Here is a 21,504-nt window from a genome sequence, read left to right on the forward strand (position 1 = left end):
CTGCCGAGCGCGTGAGGCTTGGGGCGGCAGCTTGTCGCCCGAAGCACGCGGAGCCCTCCGGTGGGCTCCCCGTGCTTCGGGCGAGTGTCTGCAAGCCTTGCGCGCCCGGCTGGAGGTCCCGACGGGCGCGTGAGGCTTGGGGCGGCAGCCTGTCGCCCAAAGCACGGGGAGCCCTCCGGAGCACAGGGAGCCCTCCTGAGGGCTCCCCGTGCTTCGGGCGAGTGTTCGCAAGCCTTGCGCGCCCGGCGGGAGGTCCCGCCGGGCGCGCAAGACTTGGGGTGGCAGCCTGCAGCCCGAAGCATACGGAGCCCTCTGGAGGGTGCCCCGTGCTTCGGGCAGGTGTGCGCAAGGCTTGGGGTGGCAGCCGCGGCTGGGGGGGAATAAATTTTTTTTATTCATTTCCCCCCCCCAAAAAAAACCGAGGTGCGCCCTATAGGACGAAAAATACGGTAGTTATGCTGGCCACATGACCTGGAAAGCTGTCTGTGGACAAATGCCAGCTCCTTCGGCCTGAAAGCGAGATGAGCACCTTTGGCTGGACTTAACTGTCCAGGAGTCCTTTACCTTTGTTGTTGTTGTTTAGTCGTGTCCGACTCTACGTGACCCCATGGACCAGAGCACGCCAGGCACTCCTGTCTTCCACTGCCTCCCGCAGCTTCGTCAAACTCATGCTGGTAACTTCAACAACACTGTCCAACCATCCCGTCCTCTGTCATCCCCTTCTCCTTGTGCCCTCCATCTTTCCCAAAATCAGGGTCTTTTCCAGGGAGTCTTCTCATGAGGTGGCCAAAGTATTGGAGCCTCAGCTTCACGATCTGTCCTTCCGATGAGCACTCAGGACTGATTTCCATAAGAATGGATACGTTTGATCTTCTTGCAGTCCATGGGACTCTCAAGAGTCTCCTTTACCTTTACCTTACCTTAAGTTTAAAAGGTTCCTCCAGAAACGAGGCTAGCTAGATTGCTTCTTCTACAACGTGTTCCGTGAGGGAAATCTCTCCCTGCAGACTCCAAAAGATGAACACCCGCAGGAAGAACACATAGTTCTGTTGGGCTTAGGGTGGGTTGAGTTTTCTCATCTACCACCCCGCCTCAGTTATAATCTTCTAGCTTTATTTCTCTTCCATGGCTTCTAACAGATTAAAAAGGGCAAATGTCAGTAGAATCTATTGCCCTGCCCAAGCCATTTCTATGGAAGAGAGATGCTGGACACGGGTGACACCTGCTGGTAATGATCATTTTGAATGGTAAACAGAGGGGATAGGCAGAAGCATTATTATTTTTAATCATTTTTATTAAGTTTCCCATTTTAACAATCCAATCAAATCACATTTAATGTTCCACATTATACAAATACATATCAAATAGTCCAAATATTCTGCCTAAATTATAAAAAAAATTCTTGGGACTTCCCATGCTTCCAGTTCAAGGCAGAAGCATCTAGGAAGCCTCTCAGTCAGTGGAAATATGTTAATAATGAGTGTGGGCAACAGGAGAAAGCCTAGACTGTGACTTTTAAAGTTCTGGGGGGCTCAGAATCTCGTGAGGGATCCTGCACTGGTTCATAAGAACGTAGGTGGTGCTATAGGTGGTGCTATACATTCCTTATGTTAAAATGAAGAGCTAGAACTGAGATCCACCCCAAAATACTGTATGCCAATGGATTGAAATAGTAATCTATAATCTTCTTAAAACTTTGGGGGGTTTAGAAGTGGCAGTTAACTGGCTGACCTAAATATGCAAATATTAAAGGGGTTCTGAACATGATTAAATAAATACTATATTTTGAAATATCTGCTTAGGATATTTTATAGACTTGTGGTCTTCTGACTTCATCTGCAACAAGATGGAAATATAACGTCTATGATTAACAGAAATGTCTTCAAAGACACTTGGGCATCACTGTAGGTCAGAATAGTTATGCTGCATTTGTTAAAGTCAGAAAGCTAAAATTTGGTGTAATTTGTGTAAATTGGTGTAAAATTTGGTCCAAAACATATTGATTACTAAGTGAAACGTTTGTACAGTGGTACCTCAGGTTAAGTACTTAATTCGTTCCGGAGGTCCGTTCTTAACCTGAAACTGTTCTTAAGCTGAAGCACCACTTTAGCTAATGGGGCCTCTTGCTGCTGCCGCGCTGCCGGAGACCATTTCTGTTTTCATCCTGAAGCAAAGTTCTTAACCCGAGGTACTATTTCTGGGTTAGCGGAGTCTGTAACCTGAAGCGCATGTAACCCGAGGTACCACTGTACTAAGTGAAACATTTGTACACTGAATAGTCAAAACACACATAGCAAAGCCTAGCGTCAAACCCACACATGAGACAACACGCAATGGTGTGTTACTTGCCTCTTCACATCTTTGAAACATCCTTGGAAGAGGGGAAGAAAGAGCTATGTCGTATTCAAGAATTTATGTATGCTGGTAGATTGCCGGCTGCATTCATAATTAAATGGAACGCATTAAATATTAATATTTTCATAGAAATTTTATCATTCCTATTTAAAGTTAAATGTGATCCAAAAGCGCTTTCCTGGCAGTTTTCTTTTTGCATTTCATTTCCACCTGACCTCACTCACCTACATTCCTCCCCACGGACCCTGTACCCCAGCCATGTGTATATATCCTTGCCAATTCAGGATTATACTTTCATACCCTCCAACATTACTCAGATGAAAATAGTGACATTTTTCACTCCCCCGCTGAGCATTTCCATCCCCTTGCTTTCTGCCTGCACCTCTTTTGCCTATTGATGTTTATTGGTTTTTCCAGTTTTTTTAATGAATCAATGCCAAGCTACATCATATTACATCAAATTTAATACAAGAAGTTGACTTTTCTCTCTTCGTCCTAGACGCATTCCTGGTTTTCCCCCATTACAGCTTAGTATTGCACATTTATCCCTGATTCACGATCCTTCCTTATGTGCAACTCCCATTATCCATCAACTGTTGATTTATCCATTCCTACTTGTATATTTTGGGACACGGGTGGCGCTATGGGTTAAACCACAGAGCCTAGGACTTGCCGATCAGAAGGTTGGCGGTTTGAATCCCAGTGACGGGGTGAGCTCCTGTTGCTCGGTCCCAGCTCCTGCCAACCTAGCAGTTCGAAAGCACATCAAAGTGCAAGTAGATAAACAGGTACCGCTCCGGCGGGAAGGTAAACGATGTTTCCGTGCGCTGCTCTGGTTTGCCAGAAGCGGCTTAGTCATGCTGGCCACATGACCCGGAAACCATACGGCAGCTCCCTTGGCCAATAAAGCGAGATGAGCGCCATAACCCCAGAGTCAGCCATGACTGAACCTAATGGTCAGGGGTCCCTTTACCTTTACTTGTATATTTACCAAACAATATTGTATACCCTTATACAACCCCTTGCCTATCTGTTCTAAATCATTGCTTATTATTTCTATGTTAATTTCCCTTTCCTATCTTCTTATCATCTTGCGTGTGCAGCTTTAAAAAAAAAAAAAAGTTGACTTTTCGCTCTTCATCCTAGATCAGGGGTCTGCAACCCGCGGCTCCAGAGCCGCATGTGGCTCTTTTACACCTTTGCCGCGGCTCCGGGGCGGATACTAGCGAGGGGACGAGGCGCATTGTGCGCCCCGACACTCCCCACTGTGGCGGGCGCTGTACTGGCTGTGACGTCGCATGGGGGTGGTGCGTACGTTAGTCACGCACCGTCCCGACGTCACCTTCCCACCCGCCCACTACATTGAAAGGGGGCATGTACGCTGGTCACTGTTTTGAAGGGGAGTGAAGAACACACACACCAAAAAAGGTAACTTGTTAATTTAACGTTTATTTCTATGAGGAGGAGTAATTCTGAGGGGTCAAACAAAGAAATAATTTTAAAAAGTGACAAAAAAGTTATTTTTATAATGACGAGTTTTGCTGCTCCCAGTTTTTTTCCCTTCGGAAACGGGTCCAAGTGGCTCTTTTTGTCTTAAAGGTTGCAGACCCCTGTCCTAGATATATCTCAGGTCCCCCCCCCCTTTGCTACTTGATATGGCATCTATAATTCCCATGGCATCTATAATGGCATCTGTAATTCACAATCCATTCCTTATGTTCAATTCCCGTTTCCCATCAGCTGTTGTTTTACCGATATATCATATACCGTTAAAGAGCAAAAGAGGTTACACATTTCCTTGCCTATCTATTTTAAATCACTTAGCTTTCTGCCCACACCTAAGAGGCCCGTCAGCCTTTCCTCCTCATTGCCCTCTTCTATGAGGTCACATAAAGAGGCAATTCTCACTTTGCCACTTCCGTTTATATGGAATCTCTCCCGACGAAGACGTGCAAAAGCTCCATCATCTGCAAACTGGCTCTCAGTGAGCATGATTAAAAGGATGCCCGTGAGTCTCTTAACTTCAGTCATTCAAGATGCATTGTGAGCTATTAATTAAGAATAAGTTTTCTATTTAAGTTTCTGTGATTGGAAGGAGTCGGCTAAAGATCGGGTTAAGAACTTAATTCGTTCCAGAGGTCCGTTCTTAACCTGAAACTGTTCTTAACCTGAAGCACCACTTTAGCTAATGGGGCCTCCCGCTGCCACTGCACCGCTGGAACACGATTTCTGTTCTCATCCTGAAGCAATAGTACCCAAGGTACTACTTCTGGGTTAGCAGAGTCTGTAACCTGAAGCGTATGTAACCCGAGGTACCACTGTACGTGGAAAATATGGCTCTTGAAGCTGCTTACAGTGTTTGATGGTCCTCGTTTCTTTGATTAGGTCTGTTGGGTTTTCCTCCAGTTGTAAGTGTAGCATGCCACTCCCCCATCTGTAGACCATGATGTGCCCAAGAAGAGGACAAAATCTGCCTCGGAAGCAGAGCTGCTTCTAACGTTAATTGCATAAAACCACAATGTAATCTTTGGGGACGCTGGTGGCGCTGTGGGTAAAACCTCAGTGCCTAGGACTTGCCGATCGCATGGTCGGCGGTTCGAATCCCCGCGGCGGGGTGAGCTCCCGTCCTTCGGTCCCAGCTCCTGCCCACCTAGCAGTTCGAAAGCACCCTTAAGTGCAAGTAGATAAATAGGGACCGCTTTATAACGGGAAGGTAAATGGCGTTTCCGTGTGCTGCTCTGGTGCCGGTTCGCCGGAGCAGCTTCGTCACGCTGGCCACGTGACCCGGAAGTGTCTGCGGACAGCGCTGGCCCCCGGCCTCTAGAGTGAGATGAGCGCACAACCCTAGAGTCTGGCAAGACTGGCCCGTACGGGCAGGGGTACCTTTACCTTTACCTTACAATGTAATCTAATACCAGTACAGCACTGTATTCTTCTGCTTCAGTTGTTGGATGTCTTAAAGGGGGGAGAAGGGAGAGCTCAATGTCTTTCTTTCTTTCTTTCTTTCTTTCTTTCCAGAATGCATTTTTCTTCATCCAGAATCAACGCAGTGTGTTGTGTTGGATGTTGTACAGAGTTCTTCAGATGTAATTGACCTCCTTCTTTGTGCTGACAGAAGAAAGCCTTTCAAAAATATTTCTCTCCTAAAGCGTGATATGGCACACACATTTCCCATTTTGTTTTCCATTTTGTCTAATTATAAGACCATATGCTTGAAAGCTGAACCACAAAGCAGAATACCTACTGAATTTCTGTTATCCTGGAGCCCCACCCTGCTCTCTCCAAGCTCTCCTCCCAAAAAAATAGTAGTTTATGCAGCCTTAAAATTTAGTATACAGTGGTACCTCGGGTTAAGTACTTAATTCGTTCCGGAGGTCCGTTCTTAACCTGAAACTGTTCTTAACCTGAAGCACCACTTTAGCTAATGGGGCCTCCTGCTGCTGCTGTGCCGCTGGAGCACGATTTCTGTTCTCATCCTGAAGCAAAGTTCTTAACCCGAGGTAATATTTCTGGATTAGCGGAGTCTGTAACCTGAAGTGTATGTAACCTGAAGCGTATGTAACCCAAGGTACCACTGTAATTGACATTATTATTTATAACTACATTTTCAATGAATATGTTCATTTCTCCAAGGTGGTGGTCTCAAGCGAAGAGTCCAAGATAACAATAAGAATAAGAATAATGTTATTATTTATACCCCCACCCATCTGGCTGGGTGGTCCCAGGCACTCTAAAACAAAACATTCGTGCAGATTCTGAAATCTGCAAACGTTAAGAATTTCATATCAGTCTCCAAGCGTTTTCAACCACCTGCCAGTCAGCTCGTAACAAAAGCAGGGCTTTGCATTCCCTTCGATGAGAGGGAAATGATCTGCACACCCACATATGTTTTCTATTTCATATTCAAAACAGTTTGCTCTTATAGAATAGACACGCATAAACACACCATGTGCACATGCATGATTGTGGCTGCCGAAGCTTTGATGAGCAATCTGTCCTTGGTGCCATCAACCCCTGATAACATGGATTGCCTTTCCCTGCCTGCCAGTTTTCCCAAGTCATTCCGATGGACATGGTCAAGTGATCCCTCGCTCCGATATTTGCATGCCGTGCTTACTTAGGTGTAAGGAAGGCTACTATTGGCTGGATTTACCAGGGGCAAAGCTTTGACTGTCACCAGCTAGGCATTCTGAAGCTCTTATTTGGCAAGAGTCTGTGGAACAAATTGAAAAAATTGGTAACAATAAATGAAAAATACATTATGATGATTATTTTTTCTGACTGTATTTCAGAATTTTGAGTTACTATGTTGAAGAAGGGGATTTTGCTTAGATCAAGGAAAGAGAATTCAGTAAAATAGTGGAGGAAGCCCTTTTTCAAACCCTCGAAGGGGTGATCTGCACTCGTGGCCCCATGAACAAGAAAGATGTTTTCATGTTTGTACCTTGACTTCTGGGAAGCAGGTGGCGCTGTGATCTAAACCACAGAGCCTAGGGCTTGCTGATCAGAAGGTCGGCAGTTCGAATCCCCACGATGGGGTGAGCTCCCGTTGTTTGTTCCCAGCTCCTGCCAACCTAGTAGTTCGAAAGCACATCAAAGTGCAAGTTGATAAATAGGTACTGCTCTGGCAGGAAGATAAACAGCGTTTCCGTGCGCTGCTCTGGTTTGCCAGAAGCAGCTTAGTCATGCTGGTCACATGACCCGGAAAAACTGTCTGAGGACAAACGGCTCCCTCGGCCAGTAAAGCGAGATGAGCGCCGCAACCCCAGAGTCGTTCACAACCGGACCTAACGGTCAGCGGTCCCTTTACCTTTACCTTGACTTCTGGTTGCAGAGGGTACATATTTTCCCAGGGGAAAGTGAATCGAGTTTGGGAAGGGTTTGTTTCTAAGAACTCAAAGAGGCACTGTGACCCATTGTTATCTCAAGACTGGAAGAAACCTTAGTGACTCTTGGGAGTAAGTTTGAGATTTTTGCTATTTTAAAGCGCAGTGACATGCATGTCTACTCAGAAGTAAGTCCCATTGAGCTCAATAGTACTTACTCCCAGGTAAGAGTATATAGGATTGCAGAATAAGCTTCCATTCAGGAATATATTCAGCTGGGGCAGTGGGAGTGTAAACTAGTCAAATTCTGCCTTTTCTCTGAGTCACACGTTGTTTGACCATTTTCCCTTTCATGTCTTTCCAGATTCTCCGCAGTCTGCTGCTCTTTCCAACAGTGGAACGTATGGCTGCGTCCCCACAAGGCAAGATCATGACACCGCTGGTCACCTGGTTTCGTTATCCCTTGTACATGTTTTCCTACTTCACATCGTTTCTGCCAGACAGAATAAAACACTTCATGTTACGTTTGGCATCTGTCATACTGCACCTAGATGACGCTACACTAGCGACTACTATAGATTTTCTCAATTTCGATTCTGTTGGTAAGTAGAAACAGCGAGTAATACTTCCTCTTTTCCCCTAAATATTCCTGTCTAGCATGCTGTTTTGAAGGATATGGATGTTAAGGGGACAATAACCTAGTGATAAGAAGTTTTTAAGGATTTGAGCGTATAGCGGTGGTTCTGGTTGTTTTCCTCAGTACAGAATTGAAGAAAAACGAAAATGCCTTGTCTCCAAAAAAAAAGGAATAAATTGCTGTTTTAAGGAAAACTCGTGGATTTTCAGAATAGCCTTCTGAGTGCTGTTCTTTCCATGATCTGCAGAGTTTACCTAAGAAGAGCCTTGTTGGATTAGGCAAAACCTCATGTAGTCCTGCTTTCTGCTTTCACAGCCAAGATCTGCCTGGATAGCTCCATAGGGTAGAGCATGGTGCTGATAAAGCTAAGGTTGCAGGTTCGATCCCCGTATGAGACAGTTGCATATTCCTGCATTGCAGGGGGTTGGACTAGATCAGGGGTCCTCAAACTATGGTTCGCGGGCTGGATCCGGCCTACCTGGGGCCGGGAGGGGATTGCAGAGGAGAGAGATGACCCATGTGCTCTGGACCTCGTGTGCTCCGTCTCCTGCTTGCAGCCTCCTCGCCCAACTGCAAGCGCACCACCTGGGCAGCCCGGGCCTCTTCCTGCCCACCCGCTGAGACCTCTCCCCGCCTGCCCGTCCACCTCCCCGCCCCAGAGGCTAGCAGTGCGTAGTCAGCGGCCCTGCCTGCCTGCCTTGGCCACTGCCGCTGCCCACTGCACTGGGGAAATGGCTGCAGCCGCGGGCGAGGACGGGCCCGGCACGAGGGACTTGCTGGCGCTGCAGCACGCCGCACCCTTGCTGCTGCCTCCGGGGAGCCCACCTCACCTCCCCAGGGCCTGCCTCCTGCTGCCTCCCCACTTGGCCATGGTTTGGCTTAGCGGGTGGCGTTGTGGTCTAAACCACTGGGCCTCTTGGGCTTGCTGATCAGAAGGTCGGCAGTTCGAATCCCCGCGATGGGGTGAGCTCCCATTGCTCTGTCCCAGCTCCTGCCAACCTAGCAGTTCAAAAGCACGCTTATGCAAGTAGCTAAATACCGTATTTTTCGCTCTATAAGAGGCACCAGACCATAAGACGCACCTAGTTTTTGGAGGAGGAAAACAAGAAAAAAAATATTCTGAATCCCAGAAGCCAGAACAGCAGCGAAAGCAGCGATCCCTCTTGCTGTTCTGGCTTCTGGGATAGCTGCACAGCCTGCATTTGCTCCATAAGACGCGCACACATTTCCCCTTACTTTTTAGGAGGGAAAAAGTGAGTCTTATAGAGCAAAAAATACGGTAGGTACCACTGCGGCAGGAAGGTAAACAGCGTTTCCGTGCACTCTGATGCTTGTCGCAGTGTCTCGTTGTGCCAGAAGTGGTTTAGTTTTGCTGGCCATATGACCCGGAAAGTTGTCTGTGGACAAACGCCTGCTCCCTCAGCCTGAAAGCAAGATGAGCGCCACAACCCCATAGTTGCCTTTGACTGGACTTAACCACCCAGGGTCCTTTACCTTTACCTGCAAACTAGGCTGGTGTCTTCCACCTGCACTAATCACCTTACCAATACTATGGACAGTTGTAGAACAAGCCATCTATTTGTTAAAATCAGTTAATTCAGAGGATAAAACACAGACCCTAGAAGTTATTTCGACTACATACTGGGCTTTCCAGAGTCTTTGGTTTTCTATTGAATAGATTGATAATATGTTATTAGAAATCTCCATTACCACTACTTTGAAGATTTATGACTGGCCGCTAGAGAATTTAGACATAAACAAAGATGTGATTTTTAGGGGAAGCGCAGAAATAGAAACTTAGATGGAATCCGTGTGTGTGTGAAGATTGGTTTGCTTATTTTTCAAATACTAAGCTAGAAGATTCCTTTTTATTTTATTTTTCATACATTTACTATGTCTGTTCCAAAGAACTTCACACACCTTTTTCCTTCCTCATTCATATTTTTCCTCTAACCCTTACTGATTATTTTGTCGCAGTTAAATCTGTTGAAAGCTATAGCTTAGGCCACTTAGGATAATTATCTAGTGTTCTTTGTCACCTATATGAAATACCTATATGTCACCTATATGGACACACCTCTTCTTGTATCACAGAGTGTATGCAAACATGTTGTTCGCAAAAGCCAATCAATTGTTGTTGTTATTTGGAAAATACATTTGAGCAGTTTTCATACTTGAAAACTTCATAACAGTCAATAATAGAGAAACCAGAAAAGGCACACCCAACTTGGCTTTATAATAAAGATATGGCAGTTGTGTCTCAAACATCATCAGATAGTGTTACATCATCAATTGGGATGGCAGAGGAAAAAACATGCATTCAGAAAGACCCCATTTAGATTGGCAGAGCAGAATGCATGCAGACTTACTGCTCAAGTGAAATTGAGACATGTGGAGCAGAATTGTCTTTTTCAGCGCCCCTTGTTTAATTTATTTTTAAAATAAATTTTATTAAGGTTTATAGAGAAAAATACGAAACTTAATATATTTTCCTTTATTTTAACCAAACCAAGACTTTTATCTAAATACAATACAGTGGTACCATGGTTCTCAAATGCCTTGGTACTCAAACAACTTGGAACCCAAACACTGCAAACCTGGAAGTAAGTGTTCCGGTTTGCAAACTTTTTTCGGAAGCCAAACATGCTCCGTTTTGAGTGTTGTGCTTCCTTCTTGAGTGCCACACTTCTGTCTTGAGTGTTATGCTGACAGTTTGAGTGCCACACTTCCGTTTTGAGTGTTACGCTGAGGTCTCTCTGTTTTTGCTATTTATTTTGCATTTTTGTTTTTGCGGCTTTTTTGTTTTGTTTTTGTGACTGTGGAACCCAGTTCAGCTACTGACTGATTGATTCTGCGACTGCAGTACATTGTTTACTGCTTTCATTTTATGGATCAGTGGTCTTGTTAGATAGTAAAATTCATGTTCAATTGCTGTTTTAGGGGTTGTTTTTTAAAGTCTGGAATGGATTAATCCATTTTGCATTATTTTCTATGGGAAAGCATACTTTGGTTTTGGAATGCTTTGGTTTTGAAACGGACTTCCGGAATGGATTAAGTTTGAGAACCAAGGTACCACTGTAAAAATACAAAAAGGGGGGAAGGGTGAAAGAAATGGGGGGGGGAGAGAAAGAACTTTTTTAAAAGAGTCAAAAAGAGGTTAAAAGAGAAAGATAGCAAAATAAGATTCAGAAAATAACTCCCAGTTCTTCATCTGTCCGCTATATAAAAACAATATTCACTTCGTCCAATCCAGTATAACACCCAGCAAAACCGTGTGTGTGTGTGTGTTTGTGTGTGTGTATTTCATGCAAAAATTCTATGAGAGGTTAATGATTAATTTTGTAGGAAGGACAAGGTAAAGCCTATATGGCCAGGTGAACGTTCTTCGGTGACAATTTTGGGCCAACAGTTCTCCATCCATACCTGAGGTGGGACTCACAGGCCAGAGACAGACCTTATTTTAAGCAACCTGGGACTCAGAAATTGCTTTGTTCTGGCTAAGGGAATGATTTCAGGCACAAGGAGAGAGAACGCTGTGGTATTTGGGCGAAGCACTGGAAACTTCGCTGTTGCAATGCAGCAAAAGAGCTCCTTTGGCTCCAATTGCGTTACACCATTTTGGGATTTGGTCCCCTCTCTTGACAGCTTTCGAAATCTCTTTACGTAATTAGCCAGTATTGAGAGTGACTAGTTTTATTTGGCTGTACTTTGCTAGCTGCCTTTAAATAAAATTAAGTACTCATTGATTTCAATGAGTGGCCTTCGCTGGAAATGAATCATTGTGGTTGACTGAGTTCAAAGGAAATGCCCACAAACATTAAGACTTTGAGAGGGAAAAAGTTTTATATAGCAACAAGCTCTTAGACCTTCCTGTATAGGTAAGTAATCTAGGAAGTGGCGTGGCCCGTAGCATATGCTTCAGATTAGCAATAACTGACAGTATCTTGGTCGGCAATCTTGCCTATTCTAACTCCACTTTACCTCTGTGAATTTGTATGGGGAAAGAAAATGGGAACAAACTTTGTTAGGGCCATATCCTCTTGCCCTTTAATAACCTGTTAGGTATGGCTCAGAAGTATTCAGCAAATGAATTTATTCCTCCTCTCCAGGAAGTTTGTGTCAACTCATTAAAAAATGTATGTGTGTTACCTTTGGCACGGACATCTGCCTCATTGCTGTAATTGCAATAAAAACCACGATGAAGGGCAGAAAAGATGGTAAAAAATTTCCTTAAAAGTTATGCATCTGTCAGAACAAACTAACCTGCCAGGGACTCGTTACCACGTCCGGAGCTTACTCACAACAATATGTTTTCTCTCCTCTGAAAAGGAAATGAGATTTAGAAAACTTAATTATAGCAAGACCTAAGCACCCAGCCCTATTTCCACCCAGGCCAAAAAGCAAAGCACCATTAAGAAAAAGCAGGACCCGGGGCATGATTCTGGTTGTGTTGTTGGTTAATGGGAGACTTTTGCTAAAATCAAGATTTTGCTCCCAGGTACATAGGAAGACTCAACAACTGAAATTGCATTAGCCTGTGCTCCTTTCTACACAGTCCTGGTGCTGATCCAGATAATGCTCACATTAACAAGATTCTTTGCCTTTGAAGAGGGATTGATTCTTATACCTCTCTGAGAATTGTAGTTTTGTGAGGGAAATAGGTGTCTCCTAATGAAATATACTCAGAGTCGAGAGTGGATTTCATACTCTTTATTCAGCTCATAGTGGTGAGGAGGAATGGAAGTTCCCCCAGAATGTCTGCTTTATATACATTATTTACACAATGGGCCCCACGTGATTGGCTAATTCCGAGATTCTCCTGTAGGCCAATCAGGTTGTGGATTCACTTCCACCTGGAGGACCAATCAGACTGCTGCATTCTGAATCCTATTGCTCTAGGACCAATCAGACTGCTGCATTTTGGATGAACTCTGAGCATCCTTAACAAACTGCATCTCCCTGAACTCTCTGGGGTGAAGCCATGACTCTTTAAAGTAGCTTCTTCAGTAGATATCTCCAGCCTTACACTTTTACACAGATTGCAAAACAGATGAAATCCCCAAGCATTTTCCCCTTGGAAAATAATGGAACTTCCCAACTTGGTCTATTCAGAAGTCTTCAGATTTTTCTCCAGTTGTAGAAACAGTATAAGCTGCTAGATGCAAGCTCTTCTAGAAAGTGGGCTTCTACAAAAAGAAAACCGTTTGCAATGTAGTTTGGATTTTATTCAACCAAGTCATCCTACTCACAGTAGACCTGCTGTGATCCATGGACCTTATTTGATCATGTCCATCGATTGCAATGAATCAGGTTTGACAGCTTGGTTGAATGCAATCCATTGTTAATTTGTAGCATGCTTTAGAAGAGCAGTACATATTTCTATCAATTTTATTAATGTACCACCTGAAAAAAATATTTTCCGGCAAACGTGTATGTATTGGTTTTTAAGGTGAGGCAGACAGGCCTGTGTCTAAACAGCACAGGATTTATTGTCCACTAGCTTGACGGGCAAACTTCCTCCATTTGTTTCGGTAAAATTTCCACAAAAGCACAGACATTACATAATGGATAAACATTGCGAGTCTTTCTCTTTTTTTGAGAGGCAGGCTTGTAGGTCAGAGGTTAACTTCTGGATGTCAATGAAGATACAGATAAGCACAGTAAGCAAAAATGAAAAAAACAACCCTTGCCTCTGAATAGCCTATACGTGGCCAGTCTTTGCAATCTTGAATCTGTGGCTTCTCTTGAGGAATTTCCTTGTTTGTTTAACCTGTTTATTGACCAGGGGAGTAATGGAGACGGTTTATTTTATGATACTTGGAAATGGTGGAAGAGACCAGGGAGCGGGGAGGTATCTTATCTTGGGAAACAGCATTTGAAATGGTTTCTTTGCTCTGTTTTCTTCTTCCTGCTTTATATTAAGAAAATCATATTGATGGGTATAAAAGCCTAATAGTTGGCAATTAGAGGGCCAGTTTTGGGCAGAGCAGCAAAGCTCTTTCTCATTTCCTTTTCTCCTCCTTTCCCTTTTGGCCTTGGGGAGAGGTTAAAAGCCAGCGCAACACTTTTCCAGGGTTGAAGACAGATTCTTCAGAAAGAAAGTCCTGGCTCTCTGAAGCCTGTAGTTAAGAGATTAGCAGAAGCTAAAAGGTCCCTTTTGATTTGTTACAAGATGTGAGTTAGTGGTGGCGCAGGTGGTTTTTGCATACAGGCCACCGGTTGCCTATTACTGATAGTAAGCAATGAATGTTGAATCAGGAATGGAACTTTCTGTTAACACAGTCTAAGGTCTGATTTATTTTTAATATTGAAATATGTGTCTGAGGTACCATAAATGTCCAATTGGGACAGTTAAGTTTTTCGACTGCTGGTCATGTGTGGCACTCTGTTTTTTATATATTTAAGTTTGCTGACCCCTGGTCTAGTTCAATTTAAGGCATCTTCCTACATTCCTAAAATGTCCCTACTTTATATACATTACGCGGCATTTTGATAATAGATGTGGGTTAACTTACATATTGCCGATGTGACAAGACCATTAGATGACTGCTTCATCTAGTTCTGAGGGGATCCATTCAGCCCACGTTGAATGGGCCAGTTTTGTAATATGAGCTGGTACTTTTCATCGTTCAAGTCCTTCAGATACAGATAATTCTGGCCAGAATGAAACAATGGTGGGTAGGATGTTATCCTTTCTAGTTCGGAGCTTTTTAAACACCGCCGGTGCTCAGATAAGATTTTAAGCTTCAGGAGCTGGTTAAAAATAATAAAAATCCTTCCATGGCACTGCTGCTGCCACCATTAGGAAATGGTCGAAGTAATTATGGTAGTAGATATTTTAAATTTTTATTCTTAAGCATTAAATTAGGGTTGCCGTATTTGAATAAGTAAAAATCTGGACACAAAAGAAGTTGTTGAGCTTTTCGGGGGGGGGGTTGTCAAAAAGTTGTGCCGATTTTTTGAAATTCCCCCTGGACACATATGATGTCTTTTCAACACAGACCTCTTGTTTATTTCAGCTGAACCTCAACAAAAAGAAAAGCGGAAACCCAGGAGTGTATCTTGTTGTGTGTGTTAAGCATGATTCATTATACAGTACTGTGCATCACAGTGATTCATGCATGAATCAGTAATGCACAGCCGTTGTTTGGTTAACACTAAGAGCTAACAAATAGGAATTGTGAAAAGAGTGGGTATTCATTGAGAACACCGCAGTATGAGAGTGATGCTCTGATCCTCAGAAAATTCACTTGGACATAAGGTAAAGGTAAAGGTACCCCTGCCCGTACGGGCCAGTCTTGACAGACTCTAGGGTTGTGCGCCCATCTCACTCAAGAGGCCGGGGGCCAGCGCTGTCCGGAGACACTTCCGGGTCACGTGGCCAGCGTGACAAAGCTGCATCTGGCGAGCCAGCGCAGCACACGGAAACGCCGTTTACCTTCCCGCCAGTAAGCGGTCCCTATTTATCTACTTGCACCCGGGGGTGCTTTCGAACTGCTAGGTTGGCAGGCGCTGGGACCGAGCAACGGGAGCAACCCCGCCGCGGGGATTCGAACCGCCGACCTTTCGATCGGCAAGCCCTAGGCGCTGAGGCTTTTCCCCACAGCGCCACCCCAGAACAAGCGGATATGCCCACAGTCTTCTGCAAATTGAAGTGCCTTCTTCATTAAAGCGCCTTTGCAGCTCCCGTCTTATACCTAACTAGCTCTAAAACCCAATGACAGCATAGCTCGAATGTTCCTGCGCTTGCACAGTTGCTGTTAGCTATGCTATTTGACGTTAGGAATGATATTCCATAATATATAGTTTCAGGAGAGTGTTTCCCTTACCTGTGGAAACACATTATATTTTACCACCTGCCTTCCAGGAAAGGAGGCCAAGGAATAGCAGCCTCTACTATTTTCACATTTCCTCTGCTACTGTTTATTTTCCTGTGTGATGCCTGACTAAAATGTTTGCTTAATGTTGTCGGACAACTCACCTTCCCAAGACGGCACTTAAGTGTGGCTTGAAAGAAACTCCATGTCTGCTTTGTCCCCCCCTCACTCACTCACTCCCTCTTTTTTTTCTCTTTTTTTTTTTTTGCAAGTGAACTAAGGTTTTCCCTATTTAAGAGTGTGATGCTCATATTAACTTAGTGAAGAGAAGTGAATGGCTTTTAAAGGATTTATTATGTTTACGTACCTATTCATTTGTCAAAGTGACTCTGCTTTATAATTTGCCCTGTTTCCGAAATAGAGAAAGAGGGGAAAGTTTAACAAGGTCACTTTATTGCTGGTAAGAGCTTTGATTTCCCTACAGATGCCCTGTGTCGAAAAAACAAAACAAAAACTCGTTTTGGTTTGGTTTCCATAATTATGGGGTTTTGGGTTTTTTTTTTATTCAAATAAAAAAATATTAAAAGCTGTCAGTTTTATTTCCATCATAAATATTGCTCATGAAGCTTGAATGCTTTGATAATGAAAATGGTTCATGACTTCCAAGAAATATTAAGCACAGTTTGGGGGTTTCTGACATCCTTCCTGAGGTTCCCGTTTGAAGGAGAACTCAGTTGCAGTGAGTCATGCAACGTGCTGAAAGGAAGGAAAGAGAGAGAGGTGAGATTGAGAAGATATTGAAAAAGACCCATATGCAGAAATACTTCTGTCAGATATGGGTCATTAGGCAGGACCAGCCTAACTGCACCCAAGCACCCCACACAGTCTCTAGGGGCAGTAGTATTTAGGGGAAATAGTGAAGTAGCATGTCGTCTAAGAGTTTTGTGTGCTGGCATATCTGCAAAACTGTAAGACATCCCAAGGCAGCACATCTACAGAGCAGCAAAATTTGTCTGACCTTTTGAAGGAAGGGACGGTTTAGCTCTGTCACAATATAGATTCCAATAAAGATTGCTTAAGCAGGTTTGGCTTGTGACACTGGTCAAGTTTGCAATATAGATTGCCTGAGCAAGCTTTGGCTTTAGATTCCAATAAAGATTGCTTAAGCAGGTTTGGCTTGTGACACTGGTCAAGTAAAGAATAAGAGGAGCCACGTAGGCTCAAAAGACAGGGAAATGGGTAAGGAACGTGCTTAACGTGATTATCCTCCTAAGGTGTGCCTATAGGTTGGCAATTGGTGATTGGTGGAAGGAAGGTGTACCTATAGGTTGGCAATTGGTGATTGGTGGAAGGAAGGTGTACCTATAGGTTGGCAATTGCTGATTGGTGGAGAAATGTGTACCTACAGTATAAGAATGCCTGCCAAATGCCATGTATTTACAGCCAGTGTATTTTCAGGAGCTATCCAACTGGTTGTCTCTGTGTACAAAATGTCTTTGTACACAGATTTCAATAAACTCTTTTTCTCCAAAGAAGATTTTGCTTTCCTGGTACTTTTGTTCCCTCCAAGGTCCGGGGATGGCGTGGCTGATGGATCCCTAGGTAAATAAGGCTTCATTTCTTTGGGGGCTGGTCCGGGATAAGCCCCCTCCCCAAATATGGACCGGAGGGCCAGGCTCAACCAAGGTGAACAGCTCAGCAGCGTTTGCAGGCTCCCGTGCGCACCCCGCCTGTTTCGTGGGGGGAGCCAGCCACACTGTCCTGCAGTGGAGACATCTTGTTGAGGGAGAAAAACAAAGAGGACGGCGCCGAGGGGAAGGGAATCCGCAGCGGAAAAGGTAAGCCCGACGGAAAGGGCAGCCCGACGGAAAGGGCGAGGCCTGATCAGCCTCACCTGGTTATGCAGTAGAGTGCAGCCAGGAAGGGAAAAAAGGGCGTGGCAGGTGGGCCACCAGGAATAAAGGGGATTGGTTGCGCAGTAGAGTGCCAGCCACCAGGAAAAAAAAAAAAAGGGGGGGGACTGGTTGTGCAGGAGAGTGCCACCAGCAAAAATTTGGAACAGAAGAAGGAGGGAAAATTACTTTGGTGTGTTTTGTGTATTGCATGCTGAAATTATTTTGGTGTGTTTAGTGTGTTACATGTTGAAACTATATTGATGTGCTTTGTATGTTGTATGTTGCAAGTCAGATACTCTAGTGACTGAATTGTCAAGTGTGGGCCAGGGCTTAGTGTCCCCCTTGGCCGAGCGATTGTAGGGCTGTAGTGTGTGGAGTGTGAAAGAATTTACAACCTGTTAGGAGCAGAGTATCTGGAAAAAAAAAAAAAAATGGGGTCTGGGGCAAGCCAATGTAGTCCTCTGGAATGTTTTTTAAACAACTGGAAAGCAGCCACAAAGCATGATGATTGGGGAAATTGAGAAGACAGAGGATGAGGACATTGTGTGAAGTTGATTGGCCCCAACAAACTAATTGGCCATCGGAGGGCAGTCTTAATTTGCAACTAATCAACCCACTGTATCAAAATATCTTGAACGTCCACCCAGACCAGATCCCCTACATTTCTACTTGGAAAACCAATGTAGAAAAGAACCCATCATGGTTGAAAGCCTGCCGAGGCGACGCCCCACAAAGTACAGTTTGTGCAGTTCGACCGGCAGGGAAGTCAGAAAGGCCCCCAGTGATACTAGACCCAGAAGATGAGGAGGGAGGAATTATTAAACCACCTCCACCCTATGCTCCACCAACTGCCCCTCAGGCAATTCCACCAGGCCCAGGTCCCCAGGCACTGGGAGGAGCTGGTCCCCAGCCCAAACCCAAGACTGATGAGTCAGAAGGAGAAGAGGATGATGAGGATGAAGAGTTTGTAGAAAGATTAGTCAAGCAGCTTTGTTGAGACTGGACAGCGGAAAGCAGGCTATGCAGTGGTAGCCCTGGAAGACCAGGTGATCGAAGCAAAGTCACTCCCCGCCTGGAACATCGGCCCAGCTGGCAGAGCTAACTGCGCTTACCAGAGCCCTGAGCCTGGCAAAGGGACAGAAGATAAACATTTATACAGATTCTAAGTATGCATTCCTGACTTTACATGCCCATGGAGCCTTATGGAAAGAAAGAGGTTTGCTTACCTCCAGAGGAAACCAGGTGGCCCACCCACAAGCTCTATTGAACCTTCTGGATGCTGTATGGGAGCCCGAGGCAGTGGCAGTTATCCATTGCTATGGCCACAAGACTGGAATGTTAACTCCATATGCTAACCAAGATATGCAATTGAATAACTATGTACAGTCACTCTCCCAAGTTCTCTCCTGTTTCAACAGGTGGACCCAGGCTCGCACCTCATGTGTGTTAACTGAACGGTTCCATCAGTTCGAGCCAGGTGATGAAGTGTGGGTGAAAGACTGGCAGCGAGCCCCCCCTACAGCCTTGCTGGAAGGGACCATACACTGTGCTACTTTCTACACCTACTGCTGTGAAGGTTGCTGGCATCACCCCGTGGGTCCACCATACTCGAGTGAAGAAAGCTATTTCAGACTGGACAGTTACACCAGATCCAGAGAACTCCCTCCGGCTGACTATCGCCAGACGCCTGGCAGACGACCGCTCTGCTGATATCACACCGGAAGCTGATATCTCTACGCACAGCTGAATAATTGGATGGGAGGGGCGCCCGCCGGGAGCACCTCCAACGTTCCAGCCTTGCAGCCTTTGTCCCCTGATAACGTCCAGAACCCTGAACGAACTTTAGTATGCATTATATGGTGTGAGGAGGAAGCAGTGGGGATTTTGACACCAAGCATTTGCAGTTTACAGGCGGCTACCTATTCGTGTGGGTGTGTAGTGGCCCATCCACCGTGGGTACCCTCTCCTTGGGGGGCAAGGTTATCCTCCACCCATCAGGGGTACCATCATCCCCCGGGGATTGAGGGGTTTTATCTCCACACCATAGGGTTTGACACTTGGAGGTATCCCCGACCTTGTTTCCCTAACCAACTCGAGCGTCCGGGTAACCCCAACCCCCCTTCCAGACCCATACCATGACTGATCTGTGGTGGGAAGAGCCCTGGCATTCTTGGCGTTAGTGGGTGGGAGTTATCTCAACTGCCCTTGTCACGTGGATGTGTCTCTTTTTTTGCTGGCACGAGCGCCATAGAATTTGCAGGAAGAAGCGTCCCTCCTCCATCCCACTGACAGTTCTCCTTCTCTTCCTAGTTGGGGAACCCGCCTGCGCTCTGGCCCAGGGGGAAGTAGGGTCCTGGATCTCCCAGGTAAACATTACCCGTATCATGGTCACGCGGGGCATCCACAACCCTTACAACCGCTGGCTGCAAACGGCAGAAATGGTAGCTAAGGAGGAGAATAGGACCCGTTGCCTTGTTTGTGCCTTGGGACCTCTGGATGCGGCTGGGGGCATGCCCCTGCTTCCGTTGCCTCTTAATCGGACCCGAATCCAGTATACTGGAAGTAAATTCCAGTGGGGCCCATACTGGAATCATCCCTATCCCCTCCGTGTTTATCGGATTCCCGGATGGTTCTGTGTCAACCAGACCAAAAATGCCACCCTTGGACACAATATAACTTTTACTGGGCGCTCCTCATGCAAGTGTACGTGTAACCCCACTGATACCACTGAGTGTGGCGGAGCCTGCACCAATTTAAATCTTTTAGCTTTTAGTTCTATGGGTGACCATATGGCCACCCAGAACAAGGATCCTGTATATTGGATTTGTGGGACAAAGGCTTTCCACCACCTCCCCAACGGTTGGTGGGGCAATTGTTATCCAGCCTTCCTTTTACCCCCCATGTGGCTGCTCCCTACCACCTTATTTCCCCATCGCAATCACAGATCTGTTGATATCATGAATATAGCCTCAGGGAGCAAGCAGACGTGGGGAAAGGATGAATGGCCACCTGAGCGAATAATTGCCCACTATGATCCGGCCTCCTGGAACCCTGATGAGTTAGTAGCAGGTGCCAGAGAGCCCATGTACAATCTAAATCGCATAATCCGACTCCAGGCAGTAGTAGAGATTGTGGCCAATGCAACGGCCACCGCCCTTCGCCTTGTTGCTACCCAGCTGGATGAGACCCGCACTGCTGTCCTCCAGCTGCGTTTGGGAATGGACTTTATTCTGGCCAAACAAGGAGGATTTTGTGCTGCCCTCAACCTGACTGGGGGAGCATGCTGCTTCAATATTTCAGATCATGGTGAAGCCATCCGTAATCTAGCCGCAAGTATTGAGAAGGTGGCACACGTCCCTGTACAAATGTGGGAAGGATGGAATATGTCTTGGCTAGATAAGTTTTTGCCAAATGGGTGGCTCAGAGGAATGTTTTTTTATGCTCTTAGGACCAATTTTATTTTTATTGCTTCTTTGCTTCTGTATTCCCTGCTTGGTGCAATGCTTGCAAAATATGGTGCACAAAACAATGTCGCGCATGATGGGTCCCCGAGTGATAGCTTTGATGCGTGAATACCAGCCTATTGCCTTGGACGAGCCAGAAGGCTGTCCAAAAGAAGAGGAGGGAATGAAGGAAGGGACGGTTTAGCTCTGTCACAATATAGATTCCAATAAAGATTGCTTAAGCAGGTTTGGCTTGTGACACTGGTCAAGTTTGCAATATAGATTGCCTGAGCAAGCTTTGGCTTTAGATTCCAATAAAGATTGCTTAAGCAGGTTTGGCTTGTGACACTGGTCAAGTAAAGAATAAGAGGAGCCACGTAGGCTCAAAAGACAGGGAAATGGGTAAGGAACGTGCTTAACGTGATTATCCTCCTAAGGTGTGCCTATAGGTTGGCAATTGGTGATTGGTGGAAGGAAGGTGTACCTATAGGTTGGCAATTGGTGATTGGTGGAAGGAAGGTGTACCTATAG

At 45.3% G+C, this 21,504-nt stretch overlaps 1 protein-coding gene and 1 long non-coding RNA gene across 2 annotated transcripts in view; both read left to right on the plus strand.

The window, feature by feature from the left end:
• LDAH (lipid droplet associated hydrolase) overlaps window positions 1–21,504 on the plus strand; it is a 100,880-nt gene that overhangs the window by 54,677 nt on the left and 24,699 nt on the right. Inside the window, exon 5 of the mRNA XM_053380874.1 lies at window positions 7,546–7,783. Within this exon, the coding sequence (XP_053236849.1) occupies window positions 7,546–7,783 (238 nt within the window). The remainder of the gene's footprint in view (window positions 1–7,545; window positions 7,784–21,504) is intronic.
• LOC128410116 (uncharacterized) lies at window positions 16,655–17,257 on the plus strand. The gene is made up of 2 exons (XR_008329387.1): window positions 16,655–16,718; window positions 16,769–17,257. It is a non-coding gene; the product is annotated as an uncharacterized LOC128410116 (long non-coding RNA).

This window comes from Podarcis raffonei, chromosome 3 (genome assembly GCF_027172205.1).
Source record: "Podarcis raffonei isolate rPodRaf1 chromosome 3, rPodRaf1.pri, whole genome shotgun sequence".
NCBI lineage: Eukaryota > Metazoa > Chordata > Lepidosauria > Squamata > Lacertidae > Podarcis > Podarcis raffonei.